We start from the raw sequence: 27481 nt of genomic DNA on the forward strand, positions 1-27481 counted from the left end.
ATCCGCACAGCTGTTGGGCCCTTGAGCAAGGCCCTTAACCCTGCATTGCTCCAGGGGAGGATTGTCTCCTGCTTAGTCTAATCAACTGTATGTTGCTCTGGATAAGAGCGTCTGCCAAATGCCAATAATGTAATGTAATGTAATGTAATGAATTGAATTGTGTGTAGTGTTTTTTCCCTTTGTTAGCTCTTTATGTAATGTTGACTCATCACATTGCAAATTATTTTGAAATTATTCTGATCTACTCTATCACTATTTATGTAAATGAAGTTAACGCCAATTACAATGTCCTATAAATGGCAGTAGACATAAGCAGGTGGCAGCAATGCTCACTCGGTGTAAGCGTTGTGTCTTGGCGACGGGGGGGGCGTCTGAAAAAGTGGATTACCTCCATGTCAAAAATTTTATAGCGTGTTTAACTTTTTATTTAATGATAAATCATAAGATAATAATGGTCAAGTCTGAAGCAAGTCCCAAGTCATCATGCTGAGTTTAAGTTTAAGTCAATGCCATCCATTTTAAGTCCAAGTCCAGGAAAAATGGGACTCAAGTCAGGCTGGATGGGAATCATAATGTCATGGGTGTGCGTGGAGTAGTGATGGGGGTCTTCTGTTCATAATAAAATGCAATTCAACTACATTACATTGGACATTACGTATAAATTGAGGCCAGACACCAAGACCTAAAAATAAATGCAGTATATAATTTATTTAAAAATAGTACATTTACTGCAACCTTCAGCTGTACACCTGCCCTGTCCACACTGCTCCTTTGACTTTCTGGAGCATGGTCCGTATTCTGTTCCTGATTTCTTTGGTTGCCAGGGAATACACAATGGGGTTCAGACAGGAAGGAATGGAGGAAGCTAATGACAAGTTCAGCATTTTGACGATTGGATCGACGTGATATACGTAAATTTCCATGACGTACACTGTTATGGTCGGCACATAGAAAATCGCCACGAGAACGAGATGTTCTGTGCACGTTGCTAGTGCTTTGTACCTGCTGTCCACACTTTTCATTCGAAACACAGCTCTCAAAATACTGGCGTATGATATGATGATTAAAATAGGGGGCGTGAACAAAAGAAGTGTACTCAAAACACTAGCAGTAACCCACTGCAATGTATTATCATTGCACGCTAGACTGTACACGAGTGCATACTCACAGTTAAACCCGTGCACAGTGACTGAATCACAAAAAGACAGTTTTTTCACGATCAAGACCATGAACAAAAGACTGCTTCCACAAAATAACCAAACTATCGCTAAAATACTGATCATGTTTGTGGGAGTGTTGATAGAATTATGCCTCAGTGGAAAACAAATCGCAATTAATCTGTCATAGGCAAGTACACTGAGGGAAAATGACTCTAATGCTACAGCACTATAATAAAAAAACATCTGCGTCAAACATGCATTGTAGGACATGAAGGTATTTCTCGCGACAACAGTATTGATCGTACTAGGAATAAAGGATGTACTGCCCATCAAGTCAACAATGCCTAAATTTGCCACAGCAATGTACTTTGGAGTGTGTAGGCGATGATCCATCCATATAATGCAAATTATAAAAGAGTTGCACAAAACTGTTACTATATAAATGAAGCAGAGGAAAATTACATATGAATCAGCAAATATTACATCGGAAAATCCGGTAACGTAAAATCCCGCTGGTATTATGATAGAGTGGTTTGTGAGGGAAGTGTCAAGGATTCCCATTGCACAGATTCGGTGTTCAGGACCTCCGCCTTTCCTCTGGACCCTGAGAGAGAAACACGTTCTTTTTTTATCACTATAATCATTAATAACAAAATAAATAAATAAATATAATACAGCAATGTTTTAAAAAAAGAAGAAAACAAGAAGTTAATTTTCCAAAGCGATCCATAGTCGAGAAAGATTTCACAGAAAACAATTTATTTGAGGGAAGGTTAAACATAAACCATAACACATTCTGATTTCCCGATAGTTCTGGTAGGCTCATACTGATGGTTCCTGAACTGATTTCTGAAATGGCAAAGGAGCATCTGTAAACCATCCCTCTGCATAACCAGCAATAACACAATCTGGATTTCAAGATTGTTTCAAATCGTTGACATGAATATTGTCCGAGTGTGAATGCGGAGAAGGAAAAAGTCCGTATCAATAAATAATGTTGATAGAATGTGCACAATGCAAATAAAATGTCATTATTCTCTAAATGTAGGCTATTCATTGAGGAGATCCGGCTTGATCTGATGGTATTGTACTTAGTGGTTTGATCAAGGGAAATGACTGGAAACACGGCGAGACCAATCTGTATCAAGGAAAGTTCACCATTTCACAAAAACATTCCTTTTTTTTTTTTATAAAGAAAGAAACTACATCTCAGACTCACTACAAAAATAGAATCAAGCCATCAATGTATACGTTTGGGTCCCGCCTCTCTTTCTATCCGACATCGCTCTTGAATTGTTTCCTGAAAGATAGTGTCATCACCAGACTCCCATTCGTTCTGCTAGCAATATCCAGGAATATTGCAGGTAGTATGTGACCAAGAACCGAACGGAAAAGCATTAGCACAATGCGTAAGATGTCATAGGTCTACGTTTTCTTGATTTTTCTTTTATGTTTCTTATAAGCCCACCTCCCTTCCCATAAAACGTCCACTTTACCGAACAGGGAAACATGTCTTAGGTTTTTATTTGACGTTTTCGATTATCACTATACCCTTTGAACGTTGCATTTATTAGCTGTCTCTATTTCACATGACACAGGTCGAAAGAAAGCGCGTGGGAACATTTGCAGTCAGCCCCGGCGTCTTGAATGAAATGCGAAAAACAGAGCGAATTTAGGCGCGTAGAATTATCGCAGCAGGACTCACCAGTTCTTGTTAGCGAGGGTCAAGAAACCCGTTCGTCTAAAGTGCTTCGTCACTCAAACGGCAGAATTTATCTCCTGGAGTGGGTGGACTGCGCCTACTTGGGAATTATTCTGGGACACCAATTAAAATCCGCAACTTCCCTCCAATGGCTGTCTGTATAATCACTTTGATCCCTATAGGCCGATGCATTGATGAGGTTACAACGTTACCTTTTACAGTTTACACTGCATTTTGGTACTTAGCAGACTGTCTTCGCAGGCCTTTTTTCTCAGATTTAGAAATATGGGGGTACAAATAAGTCCTTCCTTTAGGAAGATATTATTTAGGAAGATTATCAATCAAATGCTCAGAAGAAGGTATTTAAATATGTGTGCTAAACATTACATTTGTGTGACAAAAGAAAGATTTATTAATTTGTCAAAAAATGAATATTTAGAGACAAATGATATAATTGTGCACAAACACACTCACACTTTTTAAAATTATATTTCATTTGCATTCTGATGTCCTTTACATTACATTACATTATTGGCATTTGGCAAACGCTCTTATCCAGAGCAACATACAGTTGATTAGACTAAGCAGGAGACAATCCTCCCCTGGAGCAATGCAGGGTTAATGGCCTTGCTCAAGGGCCCAACGGCTGTGCGGATCTTATTGTGGCTACCCCAGGATAAGAACCACCGACCTTGCGTGTCCCAGTCATTTACCTTAACCACTACGCTACAGGCCGCCCCCACAGGTCCTTCACTTGAATAGCAGAAAATAACATCTTATTCTCCATGTACACTGACTGCCTATGATAGTCATATTTTACAAGTCACTTTGCTCTCCGTTTAGCCTGTTGCTATACGCTTACTGTTGGAGTGTGAGGCTTACTGTTGGAAAGGCCGCATCTGTGCGCAGGCGCCAATTAGAACTTGTCAGCAGGCCTCCGAAGTTGGATGCAGCAGCAGAGTGAGAGGAAGAACTTTTATGTATCTCGTGTGCGTCCTTGAGCATAAAGTGAGTCATTCTGTGTGAATACTGTATGTTTATATTGTTTAGATAAATGTTGGTTCGTTTTCCTAAGAGTTTTGTGCTCGAAGGTGCCTTAAATTACATTTAAAAGTGAGAATTGGATGTTCGGAGATCCGTGAGCCACCTGCCATGTGTTACATTTATGTCTCGGAATTAGTGCAGCTAAAACCTTTAAATGTAACCTGTTATGCATCTAGTTTATGTTAGCATGTGGGTGTGATGCTATTTTGACCTATATGATGCAGATTTAGCGATTTATTTAATGTGCAAGATATCATGAATTCATAATTAGATTAGTGCAGTGGGTAACACTGCGGCCTCACACCAAGGAGGTCCTGGGTTCGAATCCCCGTCAGCCGGGGCCTCTCTGTGCGGAGTTTGCATGTTCACCCCGTGTCTGCGTGGGTTTCCTCCGGGTACTCCGGTTTCCTCCCGCAGTCCAAAGACATGCAGGTTAGGCTGATTGGAGAGTCTAAATTGCCCATAGGTATGAGTGTGTGAGTGAATGGTGTGTGTGCCCTGCGATGGACTGCCGACCTGTCCAGGGTGTATTCCTGTCTTTTGCCCAATGTATGCTGGGATAGGCTCCAGCCCCCCTGCGACCCTGTTGAGGATAAGTGGGTTCAGATAATGGATGGATGGATGGATGGATGGTCAGATTTGTCTACCAAATGCAATAACAAAGATGATGTTATCTATCCTGGGATGGCCAGTCTCACAGGACGTACCAACACAGTCCTGCCTATGGGGTTATTTTTCCCCATTTGTGCTTGACATCGGTTGCAGGTTGCCATCGACAGGCCATTGATTACACAAATGTATCCTATTTGTAATCAAGTTTACAAGTTAGAATCATGCCATGTCAAGTCAAAGTTTTTAAATACTCAACAGCTCAGCAACCACATAGCAACAACTTAGTAACCACTGTAGGGACTACAACTTCCACATTCCCACAGGAAAATTCTGCGACGTCCACCACGAATGACGTCTAACTTGGTTCAGCCAATCCCGTAATGGCGGGAGCAATAAACGGTCCCGTATAAGAGCAAGACACGTTCTTGGGATCTCTCTTCTGGCTCTCTTCTGCTTTTTCTGCCTCTTCTGCTTCTTCTCTTCGACGCACCCTTTTTGGCCATTCGCTTCAGCTCATCTGCTCCGAGACTCGGACAGAGGCTGAATGCTGCACAGCGCACTACCAGGCCTACGGACACACCCCGTTACCTTGCGGTAACTTCGTGGCCTATAGCGAGTGGAAACTGGTGTACGCGGAACGCTACATCAGTTTACTCCTGCAAAGCTCACAACAACGAAACAGCAACGAACTTTTACACCTGGAAAAGGACCAGCGGATTAGACGACAACGCGCTGCTAAGACGGGAACACCCCAGCCTGCGCATCTCTCCCGGACACCATTCACAGCACCATCGCCGCTTCTACAAGGACAGCATGTCTTTTGGATCCAGCAATGCGTATGGACTCAGTAAGAAAACAAACATTCAGGCATAGCCAGTGTTTAGTTTAGTCTTAACTGTTTTTGTGAATCTGTGTTTCAATATTTACCATCCAACCATTGTAATGTGTTTGGTTAGCTACATATATATGTACGTGAATTGATTCGCCGTCTTTTGCGCATATATAGAGTAAAACTACGCAAGTAGTCCCTTCTCACAGCTAACTCTAACTCATTACCACACCCAGAACTCTAGCGACACGCGCGCTTGCGCGCGCCACACACACGCACACACACATACCCAACTAAATTTCCTTACTAACTTCCCGTTAGTTTATCTGTTATGTGTTTGTATGTTTGTTTAATAAATATATTTTATTAAACCCCGGTGTCCGTTTTGGAATCGCATAGACATGAGAGCCGAGTTAAAGCAGTCTTTCGAAGAACTTCCAACCTTCAGGTTATCGGTATGTTCAATCATTAATATTGGTTATTTTAATTAATTGAAATACTATATTTGTGGTTGGATATTTCTGATAACAGTAATTTTATGAGACTGATTACTTTTCGCAGTTATACTGCAACACAACGTTTAACTGGCGCCCCGGTTTCGTAGAGAGTAAAATCCCTGCGTTATTTGGCGGCCCGTGCAAGGACCCTACATAATTTGGAGTCCCGTGCGAGGACCCCTACATATTTTGGCGCCCCGTGTGAGGAAGACTAGCTTTGGCTCAAATTTCATGTCTTGTGACTTCATAACGAATTCCCCTTCCTAATTTGGAGCTCTGCGTGAGAAAGACGAGCTTTGGCTCATGTCACGTGACTCCAGAACGAATTCTCGGCATTCTTTCTCAGCTAAATTGCCACCAGTGCAATTTTTTGAAAATACCGCTAGATGTCACCCTTGTACCATTTTTGAAAGCCTGCATGAGCCGCTTTCTCAATATACTGCCCCCTCGTGTAACATTGTGGCATTACATTCGTAATCTTACACGGTAGTTTGTTGATTGGCATTTACCTTCCGGTATAATACGTATTATCAATAATAGTATTATTAGCCGCACTGTATTATTAATTATAATTACTTGGTCAAAGTAATTTTAATAATTAATTGAATTTTACATTTAAATCCAAATTTAATTGTAATTTCAACCAATCACATTCTGGTATTTAGGATTAATGTGATCAGCATCACAGTTCCTATTTTACGGTCTGAATATCCGCCATATGTTTGTTCATTTTGCTGTTGTTGCATTGCAGTACCGCTAGTGCAACTCGAGTCCCTGTGTGATGCTATAGCTACCTTGTACTATAGTTATAGAGAATATTCAAAGAGCGTTTTAAATTCTTTATCCTTCATCACAACTTGTATGTTGGATTGTGATATTGGGAAACAATTCATTGCCAACTGTTAGGAGCTCAAGGCCCTTGTCAAATTGTTAACTTCAAGAGTACCCTCTTAAGTTACTGATTTTAGCTTTTAGCTTTATTTGGCTTGAGATATGGAACCCATATCTATTGATGAGTACCTTTCCTTTTTAGCCCAAGGTTTAGCACCTGGCTACATAGCTTTCCTGAATCAGATGAACCTCACTGATTGTAGGAAAGAAATGTTCTCATTAATCAACGAGAAAGGTCACTCCCCCAACCATTCAAAAGACCCAATTCTAAGTTGTCTGGTCTTGAATTTTGCCAGACAGATTAGTCTTGCTCTTCAGAGCAACAAAAACTTAGACTCAGAGATGGCATACCTCAGAGGACAACACACCAGTGTTTTACTTGAGCTTCAAACTGTTGGCAAGAAAGCAGTACAATACTTGCGTGATCTGCATTCAGCCGAATCAGATCTTTGTTCCTACAGAGAGGAATTATTTCAGTTGAAGAGTAGATGCCACAAGCTACTGCATCCACTCTCTTCTGTAAGCCTGCTTTCTCAGGCTTGCCCAACTCCAGCTTCTCCTGCTTCCTCCTTACACCACAAGGCAGGGGAAGGGGGGTCACAAATTGATTCGGGTTTGTCAGATCCCGGTTCCACAACTTGCTCTGATGGACACTCGTCAGTCTCCTCAGATTGCAGTGCTGCTGACCACCCATGCAATGGTTTGCCCACCTCTTCCCTGGAGAGGGAAAGGGGGGACTCCATCCCAACGGTGGTCCATCTCCGCAAGGGAGAAACAGTCAGGCAAGTACAGGACTGCACCTTCCATGCCCACCCCTCTCATGAGGAGGTCAGGGAACCCTCCCGTGGACACGGTAGAGGAGATCTAACGTTATTAATTGGGCACACAAAAAGCAACGCTAATCCCGCTAGCTTTCCCTTTATAACTGAGAGGATAGGTGACAGCTCTGTACAGTACACTGACAGCAACAATTCATCTTCTGCCAACCATTGTGAGAATGACTGTTTTGTAGCTCCGCCCCCTAAACCAAACCGAGGACGTCGAGCTCCGCATGAAACGCATTCACATTCAAATGTGATTTCAGTCTCTCCTTCTCCAAACAGGCAGACTAGTGCAACTTCACATGGTCTTCGCTTTGAAGAGCTAGAGGCCATGGCGAAGTATGTCCACACATTTGACCCCAAGGACTCCGAATTTAACATTCAGAGTTACTTGAGGGAAGTTGACTACTGTCTCTCGGATCTGCCCAGGGCAACCGATCGAGAAAAGGTACGACTTGTATGGAAAACCTCAACCAGAGAGATCCATACATTTATGGAACAACTTCCACCACAAGTTCGTTCCAGCTATCCCAAGGTTTGTGAAGCGTTGGTAGCTGAGTACCTGCCACGGTTTGATCAGGCCACAGCCATGATCAAATCTGTGGAGGTTAAACATAGCCGTACAGAAAGACCAAAAGACTTTTACCAACGTCTTAAACATGCTTTTTTCCAGGGCAGAAACGGACCAGGCTTAGATGAAGATCAAGCCTTCAAATCCCTTTTTGTGCACAACCTGCACCCCTGTGTCCGAACTCATGTTTCACTGTTTTCAAGGGGCCAACACTCAGCCCTTGAATTAAGAAATGAAGCCCAAATGGTCTGGGACACTTTAAGGATTGTGCCCAGGAACAAGGTATTGGAAACAGCTAAGCACGTTGTTCCAACCAAGCCCGCCGGCACTTCCCAAGTTGCCCCATTAAAATCTAACGGCTCAAAACAACGGCATGTGAGTAAGTTCCCGGTTAAGAGCCACCGTGGTCGCTTCTCACAATCTGATTCCAGCCGGAATTGGAGAGAAGACCGACCCGGTAGGCCCAAGCCTCAGAGTCACCAGCATGACTCTGATAGGGAAGATACCTTGTCTGAAGAGAGCTTCTTCAGTTCCTCTGAGGACAACTAAAGCCTCTAACCTTTGTTCAGTAGTGTGTATGCCTTGAGTAACCACTCCAAAGAGCTATCTGGTCTTGTTCAACCTCCATCAAAAGATGTTGAATAAGACTGATCTATAGCCGTGGTCTCCTCACAGGCAGACTCCTAGCTGAAGCTTTGACCACTTTCTTTTGCACACCTTTCCTACCAAAGGGGGGTGGCAAAATAAACTGGTAGTTTATAGCAGCCACTTAGATTTGCATGTAGCAGCAGCAAACGCAGATCGTAAGTAGGTACTGTAGAGTTAAATCCGACACCTGTTATAACTCGTAAACGTTCATTGCTTCTTTCTACACCTACTGAACCATCATAAAGTATTGCATGTAGAAACTACAGTGTAATCTTTACAAGTATATTGCCACACCCCAGTGTGCCTTACTCCACCTCTTCCCCAAGCAAGACAAGACCACTTGTGAGCTTACCACATCATTTAGAAATGAGACCACCTCTCCATTTCCTTCCTGATGACACAGCCATAAGGTTAAGCTTGGATACAGAAAGCTGCCCTAATTTGAAAATGCCCCCACATATTTCAGATGACAACCCTCGTCAGCAACCTGACTGTAGGGACTAGAACAATTGGTCAGTCTGAACAAGACTTCCAAAAAGGCTACAGCCTCTCCATCCTAGACCCCTACATCATCTGAACATTTTCATGGCTGGGTCATTCCTGTTGGTGCTCCACCTTCTGGACACCATCCAATAACTAACAAAACACCTGAACTAACAAAACGACTAACCCTTTCACCAAGGTTTCTCATGTTTTGTGACAATGTATTCACTGTTCGACCTTAGTGTTTCACATTGTTTGTATCATGTGTTTTAGACCAGTTTAGTTAATTGTTGATAAATGCCTGGATGTTTGTCAGTCAATTGTGAACTGTGTTACCGACCCAATGTACTTGACCTGTGGACTGTGAACTGACTTTTGTGCTCTCGAGGAACACTGGCTTCAGCCGCATCCTGAGACCACAGGGGGGATGTAGGGACTACAACTTCCACATTCCCACAGGAAAATTCTGCGACGTCCACCACGAATGACGTCTAACTTGGTTCAGCCAATCCCGTAATGGCGGGAGCAATAAACGGTCCCGTATAAGAGCAAGACACGTTCTTGGGATCTCTCTTCTGGCTCTCTTCTGCTTTTTCTCCCTCTTCTGCTTCTTCTCTTCGACGCACCCTTTTTGGCCATTCGCTTCAGCTCATCTGCTCCGAGACTCGGACAGAGGCTGAATGCTGCACAGCGCACTACCAGGCCTACGGACACACCCCGTTACCTTGCGGTAACTTCGTGGCCTATAGCGAGTGGAAACTGGTGTACGCGGAACGCTACATCAGTTTACTCCTGCAAAGCTCACAACAACGAAACAGCAACGAACTTTTACACCTGGAAAAGGACCAGCGGATTAGACGACAACGCGCTGCTAAGACGGGAACACCCCAGCCTGCGCATCTCTCCCGGACACCATTCACAGCACCATCGCCGCTTCTACAAGGACAGCATGTCTTTTGGATCCAGCAATGCGTATGGACTCAGTAAGAAAACAAACATTCAGGCATAGCCAGTGTTTAGTTTAGTCTTAACTGTTTTTGTGAATCTGTGTTTCAATATTTACCATCCAACCATTGTAATGTGTTTGGTTAGCTACATATATATGTACGTGAATTGATTCGCCGTCTTTTGCGCATATATAGAGTAAAACTACGCAAGTAGTCCCTTCTCACAGCTAACCCCAACTCATTACCACACCCAGAACTCTAGCGACACGCGCGCTTGCGCGCGCCACACACACGCACACACACATACCCAACTAAATTTCCTTACTAACTTCCCGTTAGTTTATCTGTTATGTGTTTGTATGTTTGTTTAATAAATATATTTTATTAAACCCCGGTGTCCGTTTTGGAATCGCATAGACATGAGAGCCGAGTTAAAGCAGTCTTTCGAAGAACTTCCAACCTTCAGGTTATCGGTATGTTCAATCATTAATATTGGTTATTTTAATTAATTGAAATACTATATTTGTGGTTGGATATTTCTGATAACAGTAATTTTATGAGACTGATTACTTTTCGCAGTTATACTGCAACACAACGTTTAACTGGCGCCCCGGTTTCGTAGAGAGTAAAATCCCTGCGTTATTTGGCGGCCCGTGCAAGGACCCTACATAATTTGGAGTCCCGTGCGAGGACCCCTACACCACCTAGCAACACCTTAGCAACCACCTAGCAACACCATTGCTACAACCTAACAACACCATAGTAACCACTGAGCAACACCTTAGCGACCACCTAGCAACACCCAAGCAACACCTTAACAAAGAACAAGAAACACCTCTGAAACCACCTAGCAAGACCCTAGAAACCAAATAGCAACACCTTAACAACCACCTAGCAACCATCTACCATCCACCTAGCAACCACCTACCAAAGACAAGCCACACCATAGTATTAGCAGTAGTAGCCACCTAATCCGGCATTTGGCCTCGATCACACTTCACATTTTCTTTAGGGAATGCACATTTCAAGTTATGATTATTATTTTTTGGCAGTAAGAAACATATTTTTAAAAAATATTTTGAGATAATAAGCAGTGATTAGGTAGGTTATCTTTCTAGCTTTAGCTTGCTGTGCATTGGGTGTAGCTGTAGTGGGTGATACCATTTCTGTAGGCTATAAAGTGATCAATAATTGAATTGTGTGTAGTGTTTTTTCCCCATTGTTAGCTCTTTATGTAATGTTGGCTCATCACATTGCAAATTATTTTGTAAATCTGATATACTCTATCACTATTTATGTAAATGAAGTTAACGCCAATTACAATGTCCTATAAATGGCAGTAGACATAAGCAGTTGGCAGCAATGCTCACTCGGTGTAAGTGTTGTGTCTAGGCTACAGGCAGCCACTGAGAAAGTGGGTTACCTCCATGTAAAAATTTTTATAGCATGTTTAACTTTTTATTTAATGATAACTCATAAGATAATAATGGTCAAGTCTGAAGCAAGTCCCAAGTCATCATGCTGAGTCTAAGTTTAAGTCAATGCCATCCATTTCCAGTCCAAGTCCAGGAAAAATGGGACTCAAGTCAGGCTGGATGGGAATCATAATGTCATGGGTGTGCGTGGAGTAGTGATGGGGGTCTTCTGTTCATAATAAAATGCAATTCAACTACATTACATTGGACATTACGTATAAATTGAGGCCAGACACCAAGACCTAAAAATAAATGCAGTATATAATTTATTTAAAAATAGTACATTTACTGCAACCTTCAGCTGTACACCTGCCCTGTCCACACTGCTCCTTTGACTTTCTGGAGCATGGTCCGTATTCTGTTCCTGATTTCTTTGGTTGCCAGGGAATACACAATGGGGTTCAGACAGGAAGGAATGGAGGAAGCTAATGACAAGTTCAGCATTTTGACGATTGGATCGACGTGATATACGTAAATTTCCATGACGTACACTGTTATGGTCGGCACATAGAAAATCGCCACGAGAACGAGATGTTCTGTGCACGTTGCTAGTGCTTTGTACCTGCTGTCCACACTTTTCATTCGAAACACAGCTCTCAAAATACTGGCGTATGATATGATGATTAAAATAGGGGGCGTGAACAAAAGAAGTGTACTCAAAACACTAGCAGTAACCAACTGCAATGTATTATCATTGCACGCTAGACTGTACACGAGTGCATACTCACAGTTAAACCCGTGCACAGTGACTGAATCACAAAAAGACAGTTTTTTCACGATCAAGACCATGAACAAAAGACTGCTTCCACAAAATAACCAAACTATCGCTAAAATACTGATCATGTTTGTGGGAGTGTTGATAGAATTATGCCTCAGTGGAAAACAAATCGCAATTAATCTGTCATAGGCAAGTACACTGAGGGAAAATGACTCTAATGCTACAGCACTATAATAAAAAAACATCTGCGTCAAACATGCATTGTAGGACATGAAGGTATTTCTCGCGACAACAGTATTGATCGTACTAGGAATAAAGGATGTACTGCCCATCAAGTCAACAATGCCTAAATTTGCCACAGCAATGTACTTTGGAGTGTGTAGGCGATGATCCATCCATATAATGCAAATTATAAAAGAGTTGCACAAAACTGTTACTATATAAATGAAGCAGAGGAAAATTACATATGAATCAGCAAATATTACATCGGAAAATCCGGTAACGTAAAATCCCGCTGGTATTATGATAGAGTGGTTTGTGAGGGAAGTGTCAAGGATTCCCATTGCACAGATTCGGTGTTCAGGACCTCCGCCTTTCCTCTGGACCCTGAGAGAGAAACACGTTCTTTTTTTATCACTATAATCATTAATAACAAAATAAATAAATAAATATAATACAGCAATGTTTTAAAAAAAGAAGAAAACAAGAAGTTAATTTTCCAAAGCGATCCATAGTCGAGAAAGATTTCACAGAAAACAATTTATTTGAGGGAAGGTTAAACATAAACCATAACACATTCTGATTTCCCGATAGTTCTGGTAGGCTCATACTGATGGTTCCTGAACTGATTTCTGAAATGGCAAAGGAGCATCTGTAAACCATCCCTCTGCATAACCAGCAATAACACAATCTGGATTTCAAGATTGTTTCAAATCGTTGACATGAATATTGTCCGAGTGTGAATGCGGAGAAGGAAAAAGTCCGTATCAATAAATAATGTTGATAGAATGTGCACAATGCAAATAAAATGTCATTATTCTCTAAATGTAGGCTATTCATTGAGGAGATCCGGCTTGATCTGATGGTATTGTACTTAGTGGTTTGATCAAGGGAAATGACTGGAAACACGGCGAGACCAATCTGTATCAAGGAAAGTTCACCATTTCACAAAAACATTCCTTTTTTTTTTTTTATAAAGAAAGAAACTACATCTCAGACTCACTACAAAAATAGAATCAAGCCATCAATGTATACGTTTGGGTCCCGCCTCTCTTTCTATCCGACATCGCTCTTGAATTGTTTCCTGAAAGATAGTGTCATCACCAGACTCCCATTCGTTCTGCTAGCAATATCCAGGAATATTGCAGGTAGTATGTGACCAAGAACCGAACGGAAAAGCATTAGCACAATGCGTAAGATGTCATAGGTCTACGCTTGTTTTCTTGATTTTTCTTTTATGTTTCTTATAACCCCACCTCCCTTCCCATAAAACGTCCACTTTACCGAACAGGGAAACATGTCTTAGGTTTTTATTTGACGTTTTCGATTATCACTATACCCTTTGAACGTTGCATTTATTAGCTGTCTCTATTTCACATGACACAGGTCGAAAGAAAGCGCGTGGGAACATTTGCAGTCAGCCCCGGCGTCTTGAATGAAATGCGAAAAACAGAGCGAATTTAGGCGCGTAGAATTATCGCAGCAGGACTCACCAGTTCTTGTTAGCGAGGGTCAAGAAACCCGTTCGTCTAAAGTGCTTCGTCACTCAAACGGCAGAATTTATCTCCTGGAGTGGGTGGACTGCGCCTACTTGGGAATTATTCTGGGACACCAATTAAAATCCGCAACTTCCCTCCAATGGCTGTCTGTATAATCACTTTGATCCCTATAGGCCGATGCATTGATGAGGTTACAACGTTACCTTTTACAGTTTACACTGCATTTTGGTACTTAGCAGACTGTCTTCGCAGGCCTTTTTTCTCAGATTTAGAAATATGGGGGTACAAATAAGTCCTTCCTTTAGGAAGATATTATTTAGGAAGATTATCAATCAAATGCTCAGAAGAAGGTATTTAAATATGTGTGCTAAACATTACATTTGTGTGACAAAAGAAAGATTTATTAATTTGTCAAAAAATGAATATTTAGAGACAAATGATATAATTGTGCACAAACACACTCACACTTTTTAAAATTATATTTCATTTGCATTCTGATGTCCTTTACATTACATTACATTATTGGCATTTGTCAAACGCTCTTATTCAGAGCAACATACAGTTGATTAGACTAAGCAGGAGACAATCCTCCCCTGGAGCAATGCAGGGTTAAGGGCCTTGCTCAAGGGCCCAACGGCTGTGCGGATCTTATTGTGGCTACCCCAGGATTAGAACCACCGACCTTGCGTGTCCCAGTCATTTACCTTAACCACTACACTACAGGCCGCCCCCACAGGTCCTTCACTTGAATAGCAGAAAATAACATCTTATTCTCCATGTACACTGACTGCCTATGATAGTCATATTTTACAAGTCACTTTGCTCTCCGTTTAGCCTGTTGCTATACGCTTACTGTTGGAGTGTGAGGCTTACTGTTGGAAAGGCCGCATCTGTGCGCAGGCGCCAATTAGAACTTGTCAGCAGGCCTCCGAAGTTGGATGCAGCAGCAGAGTGAGAGGAAGAACTTTTATGTATCTCGTGTGCGTCCTTGAGCATAAAGTGAGTCATTCTGTGTGAATACTGTATGTTTATATTGTTTAGATAAATGTTGGTTCGTTTTCCTAAGAGTTTTGTGCTCGAAGATGCCTTAAATTACATTTAAAAGTGAGAATTGGATGTTCGGAGATCCGTGAGCCACCTGCCATGTGTTACATTTATGTCTCGGAATTAGTGCAGCTAAAACCTTTAAATGTAACCTGTTATGCATCTAGTTTATGTTAGCATGTGGGTGTGATGCTATTTTGACCTATATGATGCAGATTTAGCGATTTATTTAATGTGCAAGATATCATGAATTCATAATTAGATTAGTGCAGTGGGTAACACTGCGGCCTCACACCAAGGAGGTCCTGGGTTCGAATCCCCGTCAGCCGGGGCCTCTCTGTGCGGAGTTTGCATGTTCACCCCGTGTCTGCGTGGGTTTCCTCCGGGTACTCCGGTTTCCTCCCACAGTCCAAAGACATGCAGGTTAGGCTGATTGGAGAGTCAAAATTGCCCATAGGTATGAGTGTGTGAGTGAATGGTGTGTGTGCCCTGCGATGGACTGCCGACCTGTCCAGGGTGTATTCCTGTCTTTTGCCCAATGTATGCTGGGATAGGCTCCAGCCCCCCTGCGACCCTGTTCAGGATAAGCAGGTTCAGATAATGGATGGATGGATGGATGGATGGATGGATGGAATTATGAGCATTTGTTTGAGAGCTGCTTTCTTTAAGCTCTCATCTCACTCTAACGGTCATTCTGCTGACCCCTGCACCAGAGATTCTACAATTCAACCAATCCACTATTGATATGCAAATGAGCTGTGTGCTTATGGAAGTTGTTGATGTCACAAACATTTTTGCTCTGCAGCTTTTCGTTGCTTTAAAAAAAAAAAATTATAATTATAAACATATGGTCAGATTTGGGCGGCACGGATGGTGCAGTGGGTAGCACTGCCGCCTCACAGCAAGGAGGTCCTGGGTTCGAATCCCTGTCGGCCGGGGCCTCTCTGTGTGGAGTTTGCATGTTCTCCCCGTGTCTGCGTGGGTTTCCTCCCACAGTCCAAAGACATGCAGGTTAGGCCGATTGGAGAGTCTAAATTGCCCATGGGTATGGGTGTGTGAGTGAATGGTGTGTGTGCCCTGCGATGGACTGGCGACATGTCCAGGGTGTATTCCTGCCTTTCGCTCAATGTATGCTGGGATAGGCTCCAGCCCCCCTGCGACCCTGTTCAGGATAAGTGGGTTCAGATAATGGATGGATGGATGGATGGATGGTCAGATTTGTCTACCAAATGCAATAACAAAGATGATGTTATCTATCCTGGGATGGCCAGTCTCACAGGACGTACCAACACAGTCCTGCCTATGGGGTTATTTTTCCCCATTTGTGCTTGACATCGGTTGCAGGTTGCCATCGACAGGCCATTGATTACACAAATGTATCCTATTTGTAATCAAGTTTACAAGTTAGAATCATGCCATGTCAAGTCAAAGTTTTTAAATACTCAACAGCTCAGCAACCACATAGCAACAACTTAGTAACCACCTAGCAACACCTTAGCAACCACCTAGCAACACCATTGCTACAACCTAACAACACCATAGTAACCACTGAGCAACACCTTAGCGACCACCTAGCAACACCCAAGCAACACCTTAACAAAGAACAAGAAACACCTCTGAAACCACCTAGCAAGACCCTAGAAACCAAATAGCAACACCTTAACAACCACCTAGCAACCATCTACCATCCACCTAGCAACCACCTACCAAAGACAAGCCACACCATAGTATTAGCAGTAGTAGCCACCTAATCCGGCATTTGGCCTCGATCACACTTCACATTTTCTTTAGGGAATGCACATTTCAAGTTATGATTATTATTTTTTGGCAGTAAGAAACATATTTTTAAAAAATATTTTGAGATAATAAGCAGTGATTAGGTAGGTTATCTTTCTAGCTTTAGCTTGCTGTGCATTGGGTGTAGCTGTAGTGGGTGATACCTTTTCTGTAGGCTATAAAGTGATCAATAATTGAATTGTGTGTAGTGTTTTTTCCCCATTGTTAGCTCTTTATGTAATGTTGGCTCATCACATTGCAAATTATTTTGTAAATCTGATATACTCTATCACTATTTATGTAAATGAAGTTAACGCCAATTACAATGTCCTATAAATGGCAGTAGACATAAGCAGTTGGCAGCAATGCTCACTCGGTGTAAGTGTTGTGTCTAGGCTACAGGCAGCCACTGAGAAAGTGGGTTACCTCCATGTAAAAAATTTTATAGCATGTTTAACTTTTTATTTAATGATAACTCATAAGATAATAATGGTCAAGTCTGAAGCAAGTCCCAAGTCATCATGCTGAGTCTAAGTTTAAGTCAATGCCATCCATTTCCAGTCCAAGTCCAGGAAAAATGGGACTCAAGTCAGGCTCGGTCCGAGTCCGGAACTTGAGTCCTACATCCATCTTTAAAAGTTCTGTGGAGGAGGCGAGTAAGATGATTTCTGTAGATACATCTGTTCGTAGATATGCAAATATTCTCAGCTGACAAACTGAGTACAGTGACTGTATTATGCCGCAATGGAATGCAAGAGAGTATGATGCTACTGAACCTCAGCTATATTAACTCTAAGAATGTTTATATAATATAAGGATAATTACCTTAATTTATAACCAGCTGGGTCAGTTGATTAAAAGGTCTTACTGACAATAGTATAAAACATAATTACACAAGCAGACCACAAGACAATGAAGGGGAAAATGACAACAACAACGGGCGGCCTGTAGCGTTAAGGTACATGACTGGGACAGGCAAGGTTGGTGGTTTGAATCCCAGTGTAGCCACAATAACCGCACAGCCATTGGACCCTTGAGCAAGGCCCTTAACCCTGCATTGCTCCAGGGGAGGACTGTCTCCTGCTTAGTCTAATCAACTGTACGTCGCTGTGGATAAGAGCGTCTGCCAAATGCCAATAATTAATTTAAAAAAAAAACAAATAGTAATTAAGAGACAGCTGCCAATGCATGTATAAAATTCCAATGGGAATTATAATGTCATGGGTGTGCGTGGGGTAGTGATGGGGGTCTTCTATTCATAATAAAATGCAATTCAACTACATTACATTGGACATACATTAAGACCTAAAAATAAACGCAGTATGTAATTTATTTGAAAGTAATACATTTACAGCCACCTTCGGCTCTACACCTGCCCTGTCCACACTGCTCCTTTGACTTTCTGGAGCATAGCCCGTATTCTGTTCCTGATTTCTTTGGTTGCCAGGGAATACACAATGGGGTTCAGACAGGAAGGAATGGAGGAAGCTAATGACAAGTTCAGCATTTTGACGATTGAATCGACTTGATATACGTAAATTTCCATGACGTACACTGTTATGGTCGGCACATAGAAAATCGCCACGAGAACGAGATGTTCTGTGCACGTTGCTAGTGCTTTGTACCTGCTGTCCACACTTTTCATTCGAAACACAGCTCTCAAAATACTGGCGTATGACATGATGATTAAAATAGGGGGCGTGAACAAAAGAAGTGTACTCAAAACACTAGCAGTAACCCACTGCAGTGTATTATCATTGCACGCTAGACTGTACACGAGTGCATACTCACAGTTAAACCCGTGCACAGTGACTGAATCACAAAAAGACAGTTTTTTCACGATCAAGACCATGAACAATAGACAGCTTCCACACAATAACCAAACAATTGCTAAAATACTGATCATGTTTGTGGGAGTGTTGATAGAATTATGCCTCAGTGGAAAACAAATCGCAATTAATCTGTCATAGGCAAGTACACTGAGGGAAAATGACTCTAGTACTACAGAAACATAATAAAAAAACATCTGCGTCAAACATGCATTGTAGGACATGAAGGTATCTCTCGCGACAACAGTATTGGCCGTACTAGGAATAAAGGATGTACTGCACATCAAGTCAACAACACCTAAATTAGCCACCGCAATGTACTTCGCAGTATGTAGGCGATGATCCATCCATATTATGCAAATTATAAAAGAGTTGCACAAAACTGTTACTATATAAATGAAGCAGAGGAAAATAACATACGAATCAGCAAATATTACATCGGAAAATCCGATAACGTAAAATCCCGCTGGTATTATGATAGAGTTGTTTGTGAGGGAAGTGTCAGGGATTCCCATTGCACAGGTTCGGTGTTCCGGACCTCCTCGTAGCTGCCTTTCCTCTGGACCCTGAGAGAGAAACAGATGAATGGAAATCAACGAAATGGTAAATGGCAAATTGTAAATGGCAGGCATTTACAAATTTACAGATATCCACCTGAGGCACAACGCTTGTGCAACCTTGCTCGCAACGCCCTCCTATGTTCGTATTGCCTCGCGTGGATATTTGTACATTTGCCGAGCTAACAATGGCTAATTTGTTTGTTGCTACCGATAGCGAACTAACTTTTGTTTTGTAACTAAATATGTAGTCTTCGCTTGGATAATAAGTAATAGTATACAGAGTTTCAGTGATCGCTAGCCCAGAGTACAATTTGGGCAGCTGCATGAACAATCACAATAAGCAACCACGCCCTTGGCTGTCGTAATTAGAATCAATTTTCAATCAATGAGCTTGAATTATTGCACAGCTGTACAATGTTTTGGTATAGAGTGACAGTCCCTAAATTTTTAAACCCGAATTTAAGGACTATAAACACCGGCCGAGGGTTAGTCAACATGCCAGTGAGCCTTTTTCATGGTCATGTAACAATAAGGTCGTGACCTTCAAGGTCGTGACAACTGACAACTGCAATGGATTTTAGATCCAGAAAACTGCATTCAAAATCTTTATTTATTTATGTATTTATTTATTTTTGCATAAAATGTTCTGCTTAACAAACCTGACACTAATCTGCGTCAAGACGATGATGATTTCTTGATATTTCTGACTCAAATCGGATTCCGCGCAAACCATATCCACACAACATTGCGATTAGGCTACCTCCCACAGACAGCGCGGGACATCGCAGCTAAAGTTTATAAAAGGATAAGATGTATTCTTACTCAGAAAGAATCACATAACTTAATATAATAACTAATATAAAATATATTATATAGGCTACAGTTTAACAGTGGCGGTTGATGAGCAGAAAATTGGTGGGGCACCCAACTAACCAATTGGCAAGCAATAAGCAGCTTCTTCATTAGGGGTGTTAGGGAGAATAAATTATGGATAAAATAAAAATTGTAATCACTATAATCAACAATAACAAAATAAATGAATAAATAAAATACAAATGCACTGTTTCATAAAAAATAAAATAAAAAGTTAATTTTCCAAAGCGATCCATAGTCCATAGGAAGGTTAGACTATTCAAATAAGTATTTTCTTTTTCTTCATTCACAATTCTCATTGTCACGGTTCTCAAATTTCAATAGAAACATAAACCATAACACATTCTGATTTCCCGATAGTTCTGGTAGGCTCATACTGATGGTTCCTGAACTGATTTCTGAAATGGCAAAGGAGCATCTGTAAACCATCCCTCTGCATAACCAGCAATAACACAATCTGGATTTCAAGATTGTTTCAAATCGTTGACATGAATATTGTCCGAGTGTGAATGCGGCTATTCATTGAGGAGAGCCGGCTTGATCTGATGGTATTGTACTTAGTGGTTTGATCAAGGGAAATGACTGGAAACACGGCGAGACCAATATCTGTATCAAGGAAAGTTCACCATTTCACAAAAACATTCCTTTTTAAATTAAATGTAACCAGGTGGCATTTCAGAATATTAAGATCCAGTACAATTGGTACTAAAAGGTGAATAAGTTCACACAAGTTTTTGCATTTTTGTTGATTTAATATAAAAGGCCTACATTGTCATTTTGTTGCTGTGTTGATTTCATGTAATGCCAAGTGCACAGCGATGAGTTTCAGTTAACTGTTTACCCAGAAGGAGGCGATAGTCACTGTACCTGTTCTAGAGTGTATACTTACTCGTGTGATTTATTAGTTTACCGTGCTCATGGGAAATATGTATTTTTCGTTTGATATCTTCATGTGAGAAGTAAGCAGAAGGGTGCATGGTCCAAGGATTGAATAATTATCTGGTAATAAGATTTCCACACATGATATTCTTTGATTGTCAAATTACTTGTACTTGTACAACATGAGTTGATCACTGTATCGTAGATCGACGAAATTAAGATGTTTGAAGATTGATGTTCGGTCATCGTCCACGTTTACTTGGCGGTTAGCCTGAGATTGTTTTGGATGTGAGTTAATGAACTGAAAGGGGGTTCTTATACTTTTTTATGCATTGGTCGTTACCATGATATTGATATGTATTATTTTGTTCATTTTGTTTGGTATTGGTTTTAGGCAAGCCCACTGCCGTATTGTATGGATATAAAACGCTTTTAGCAAACAAGCTACAACACATCTTCATACTGCTAGCCCTCATTGGCAGTCAAATGTAACGATGGGAAAATAAAGACCAAGAACTCCGATACGTTTTGTGTCCTGTGTGGTGGTAGTGATTCCCTCAGGTTACATAAAGAAAGAAGCACTTCAAAAATAGAACCAAGCAGCGGAGGGGATGCCATCAATGTATACGTGTGGGTCCCGCCTCTCTTCCTATCCGACATCGCTCTTGAATTGTTTCCTGAAAGATAGTGTCATGACCAGACTCCCATTCGTTCTGCTAGCAATATCCAGGAATATTGCAGGTAGTATGTGACCAAGAACCGAACGGAAAAGCATTAGCACAATGCGTAAGATGTCATAGGCCTACTCTTGTTTTCTTGGTTTCTTATAACCCCACCCCCCTTCCCATAAAACGTCCACTTTACCGAACAGCGAAACATGTCTTTGGTTTTTATTTTACATTTTCGATTATCACTATACCCTTTGAACGTTGCATGTATTAGCTGTGTCTATTTCACATGATAAACTTCGAAAGAAAGCGCATGGAAACATTTGCAGTCAGCCCCGGCGTCTTGAATGAAATGCGAAAAACAGCGAATTTAGGCGTAGAATTAGCGCATCAGAACTCACCAGTTCTTGTTAGCGTGGGTAAAGAAATCCGTTCGTCTAAAGTGCTTCGTCAGTCAAACTGCAGAATTTATCTCCTGGAGTGGGTGGACTGCGCCAACTTGGGAATTATTCTGGGACACCAATTAAAATCCGCAACTTCCCTCCAATGGCTGTCTGTATAATCACTTTGATCCCTATAGGCCTATGCATTGATGAGGTTACAGCGTTACCTTTTACAGTTTACACTGCATTTTGGCATTTAGCAGACCGACGTAGACTTGTCGTTTATAAACTTGAACGTGAACATTTCCACAGGCCTTTTCTCATATTTAGGAATATGGTGGTACAAATAAGTCCTTTCTTTTCATTCAAAAAGATTATAAATACTAAAACCACCCTGTCCGGCAACAACAATCATTCCATGGTCAAATTACTTAAATCACATTTCTTCCCTTTTCTGACATTTGGTCTGAAAAACAACTGAACCTCTTGATCATGTCCCCCAAGCGACACAGAAGGGACACAGAAGCCTCTCGGGACAATTAAACCTGAGCGAAATGGACCTTCTTCTTTACAATTTCTTTGTCTTTTAATTCACCTTAGTTTCTTTATTGTGGAAATGGATTTTGTTAAGTTTTGTCAGGTCTTTTTGGAATAATTTGTAACCACTCTTTCTTTAAGTTTGTTTTCGTTCTTTTGATGTCCTTGTCTGATTAGTTTAAGTCTCTGTTAAAATGATTATTTTGTGTTAATCAGTGCCTTAAAAAAAAAAGGAAAAAAGAAAAATAATTTTAAAATGTAAAGAAATTTAATAACCAATAAAACAACCTCTTGATCATGTCTGCATGCTTTTATGCATTTAGTTGCTGCCACATGACTGGCTGATTAAATATATGCATTAACAAGCTGGTGTACAGGTGCACCTAATACCTAAAACGTTCTCAGTGAGTGTATAGTGCTAAAACAGATTTACATAGAATAAATATTTTTTACTGGTATTCAATACAATTCACGATAGAAATCCATAACAAACAGAAGCATATTGCCTTTCAGAACCGGCAAATCTGTAAAACATTATCATATGATATAAATGAATGAAAAAAGTGTCTCTGACAATTATTTTTTTCATAAATTTTTATTGGTTGCAAAAGTATTTTGAACCAAATCAGGAAGTCCTCAACACTCTGAACGCAGTGGTTAGAAAGCTATTAATATTTTTATTTGACAACCACTTTTCAGACAATACCGCACTTTTCATTTTATAAATATTATTTTAAAAATAAATCTAGTTGTATTTCTATATAATTGTAATTTTGAAGCCATTGACAAAGCTATTCTCTGAGCTTCCCTGAACATACAACTAGAGTATTGTGCAAAGATTCAGGCACCCCTGGTCAAAAGGCCTTTTACAATTCATATCTAAGTGAACAGAAGCAAACTTGACCTATAAATGGTACAACATTCAACAGTTAAAGCAAGATGACTTTTTCTTTTATTTTTTTACAGTTTAAAAATAAATTTTTTTTTAAAGGAAAAAGGCCATGTGCAAAAGCTTGGGAACCCTGTCCATTTCCCCCCATTCCTCAGAGAACACATCCAGCTCAGACACACGTACGGCATGTTTGAGATCTTGCTACAGATTTTCAATAATATTCAAGCCATATTCAAAACCTTTACACAATGGTTAAATGTAAAAACAAAAAAAAGCTTTCCATAACATTGTGCATGTTGGAACGAATATGCCATCTGACTACCCATGTACATGCAAGTCTGCTTTAGTGTGTCTCCAGGGACACACTCCTGTTTTTCTCTTCCGTTGCCTAGGCATGTTGAAAAATAAATAAATGGCAAAAACAAGCAGTTTCAATCAGAATTAAACCTGCAAGCAGGGTTGAATGGGGTCAAGTAGTCCAGCAGGACTCAAGATGCCTTCACTTCCTGTTTGGCAGCGTCACTGCCAATTTAACTGTACTGGACAAACAATTTTCAAATGAACAAAACAAATTATAATAAAAAATCCATCGCATAACTTTTGTGAGGCTTGGTCCGAAGATTATCTATGTCACATTTAGTGAAGAGTGGGAAAACTTTGAGGCCAGTGAAAATCTATTATGGTGGCTGCATCAATTAGGTTGACATGAAAAGTTTCCATGTCTTGGCTGTGGTAACTCTCACGGTATCACCAGACATTATTTTTTGTAAGCAAGCAGATCACCAGTTATTAGCCAAAACACATTTTTGATTATTGCAGCACCCTTCAGTGGTAAAATGACAGAATATGTTTGGTGCTTCCTCAAAATGGGGACCCGGGTAATAACATCAAGTTATGAAGATTGTGATTGGTTATGATGGAGAAAAGTTTTAGAAAATCTAAAATCCATCAGATGACATTTGTGAGGTTTGGTCTGAACATCATCTGTGCCAGATTTAGTGAAGATTGGACTAAATTTGTAAACTTTTTCTGAAAATCCGACATGTTGCTCAAAACTTACATGCCTTAATGTACCTCCAAGTTAGACCCACTGATGGCGCTAGAGCGCTCAAGATGGAGACATGAATCTTTTTACCTTACGGTTCTAGGGGCTGCCATAGACAAATGAGCCAACATTATTATGTTAAATAATAATAATAATACGTACAGGTTGAAACACACAGTGTCCCTATCCAGCTTCGCGGCGTGGCCCCTAATTAATGGCCACAACATCCCCAGCCTGGGCAGCCATTACATACCCAGTTATTCTGGCACGTGGAGTTGAAGCTAGCATGAATTTGAAGCATCATATTAAACTAGAGAAACTGAGTATTGTTGCCATGCAATATTGTGACTGCTGCACAAAAAAGAAGATGAATTTTGCTTAAAACACCCAATATTTCGCATATACTCAGCAAACTTCTCCTGGGAGCTTAAAGGGGAATATTTGTCTTTACAATACTGATCACATAAGCACAACACATCCCTAAGTTGTCCAATTGATAGTATTACAACTATTCCAATTCCTGGTCTTCCCTAATGCATGCTTAAAGCTTCAAAGGGAATTAATATTTCACGGATGGGGTAGTGGTGGTGGTGGGGAAGGGGGTCTTCTATTTACAAGAAAACACAATTCATCTTCATAATATTGGATATCACATATATATGTACAATTGAGGGCAAAGATCAAGACCGACAAATAAATTGATGTCATATATTGGAAAATGGAACTTTACTGCAGATTTCTTCTCTATTAATGCCTTGTCCACACTGCTACTTTGACTTTCTGGAACATAGCCAGTATTCTGTTCCTGATTTCTTTGGTTGCCAGGGAATACACAATGGGGTTCAGACAGGATGGGAGGCAGGATGCTAATGACAAGTTCACCATTCTGATCTGCATATCAATGTGGATTAAGAAAAGTTCAGTGATGTACAGAGTTATGGTTGGCACATAGAAAATCGCCACAACAATAAGATGTTCTGTGCACGTTGAAAGTGCTTTGTACCGGCTCTCCATATTTTTCATTTTAAACACGGCTCTCAAAATAAAGACGTATGACATTATGATAAAGGTGGGGAGCCCAAACGAAAGCACTATACTCACAGTAGAGGCAGCAATAAACTGCAGTGTATGATCATTGCACGAAAGTTGGAACACGAGCGAGTACCCACAGACAAAGTCGTTGACAGTGACTGAATCACAAAAAGACAGTTTTGTCAAAATCAAGACTAAGAACAGAATGGCACCAATACAAAACAACCAAACAATCACTAAAATGCAGAACATTCTTGTGGGGGTGTTGATAGAACTATGCCTGAGGGGGAAACATATCGCAATTAACCTGTCATAGGCAAGTACAGTGAGGGAAAATGACTCTAATGTTATGGCACAGTAATAAAAGAAAATCTGTGTCAAACATGCATGGTAGTACACAAATGTGTCCCTCGTGACAGCAGTCTTAATCGAACTAGGAATAAAGCATGTACTGCACATCAAGTCAACAATTCCTAAATTTGCCACCGCGATGTACTTTGAAGTGTGTAGGCGATGATCCAGCCATATCATGGAAATTATAAAACAGTTGCACAGAACCGTTACAATGTAAATGAAGCAGAGGAAAGCTAAATATAAATTAGCAAACTTGAAATCTGTAAATCCAGTGACGTAAAATCCCACTGGAATTATGATTGAATCATTTGTGATGGGAGTAATTCCCGTTCCCATTGCACGTGTACGGCGTTCAGACCTCTGTGCGGCTGCTTTTCCTCTGGGCCCTGAGAGAGAAACAGATGAATGACAGTCAATGAAAACATACAACCAGGGGACAATGCAGCACATTGGATTTAAAATTAAACAATGGCAATTCAAAGTACAGTCACCTTTAATTTGAGGGTATTTGCATCCATATGGGATGGTCTGTATAGGAATTGCATCCCTTTTTATTCATTGTCCCTCCATTTTAGGAGTAATTATTCTCAAGGTTTTGTGATTAGTTAGGTGTAGTTAATCGCGTCCTTGCAGGTATAGTAAATCTCTCACTTAATCTGTTATTGGCATTTGTCAATACAAGCACAACAGTTGTGTCAATGGCAAGGAAGCAATTATGAGGCTGAGGAAAAAAACAAAAAAACAGGTGGAGACATTGATTTAAAAAATAGGCTTCTTAACTCAACTGTTTGGAACATTGTTAATAAGAAAGAATGTACTGGTTGGGCTCAGCAATCGCAGCAGGACTGGTAACCCAAGGAAGTCCTCTACAGTTGATGATCGAATAATTTTTATCATAATGAAGATGAGCACCTTTCCGACAGATCAGAAACACTCTTCCAGAGGCAGGTGTGGATGGGTTAGCAAGTACTCTCTGCATGAAGACTCACAAATTGATCTATAGACGTGACACTGCAAGTTGCAAACAACTCTTTAGCTGCATAAAAAGATGGCCAGGTTCCAGTTTCATAAGTAGTACTGATGAGTTCTGGATAAAGGACCTGACAGATGAGACCAAGCTTGACTTGTATCAGAGTGATGGCAAGAGCAAAAGGTGGAGGCTAAAAGGAACTTCCCAAGAACCAAAGCACCCCCCGCCCCTCCCTTTGAAACATGGAGGTGGGGGTGTTATAGTTTGGGCATGTTTGGCTGCCACAGGTTCTGGCTCACTTGCCTTAATAATAAATAATCTATCGTGATAGCAGCAGCTCTGTTGCTGCCTGTTTGTTTTTCTTGTTTCTCAGTCTCAAAATGGCTTCCTTGACTTTCATTGGCACAACTTTGGTCCTCATGTTGACAAATCAAAACACGATATAGAATCAAAACACAATACATAAAGCTTTCTTATAGGGATGTGACAAATCATCAGTTTTAGTAACCGGTTACCGTCCCAT

The 27481-nt window shown here is 40.8% G+C and overlaps 1 protein-coding gene across 1 annotated transcript; it reads right to left on the reverse strand.

Annotated features, from left to right (window-relative positions):
- Positions 1–1737: 1737 nt before the first annotated feature.
- LOC133133467 (olfactory receptor 1496-like) lies at positions 1738–27481 on the reverse strand. Its single transcript, XM_061249564.1, has 4 exons — positions 27474–27481; positions 25858–26067; positions 25485–25638; positions 1738–1764 (listed from the first exon to the last, which is right to left on the reverse strand). The coding sequence occupies exons 1-4, from the start codon at positions 27479–27481 to the stop codon at positions 1738–1740; spliced, it is 399 nt and encodes a 132-aa protein (XP_061105548.1).

The sequence above is a fragment of the Conger conger genome, chromosome 7 (assembly GCF_963514075.1).
Source record: "Conger conger chromosome 7, fConCon1.1, whole genome shotgun sequence".
In the NCBI taxonomy this organism is placed as follows: Eukaryota; Metazoa; Chordata; class Actinopteri; order Anguilliformes; family Congridae; genus Conger; species Conger conger.

What these genes read in the sequence shown, in the direction of transcription:
- LOC133133467 (XM_061249564.1), bottom strand. An exon ending in ATTTTAGTGATTGTTTGGTT is followed by an intron (nt 25,639 to 25,857) that starts GTTTTGTATTGG and finishes CTTTATTTTGAG; the next exon opens with AGCCGTGTTTAAAATGAAAA. An exon ending in TTGATATGCAGATCAGAATG is followed by an intron (nt 1,765 to 25,484) that starts GTGAACTTGTCA and finishes TTTCTCTCTCAG; the next exon opens with GGTCCAGAGGAAAGGCGGAG.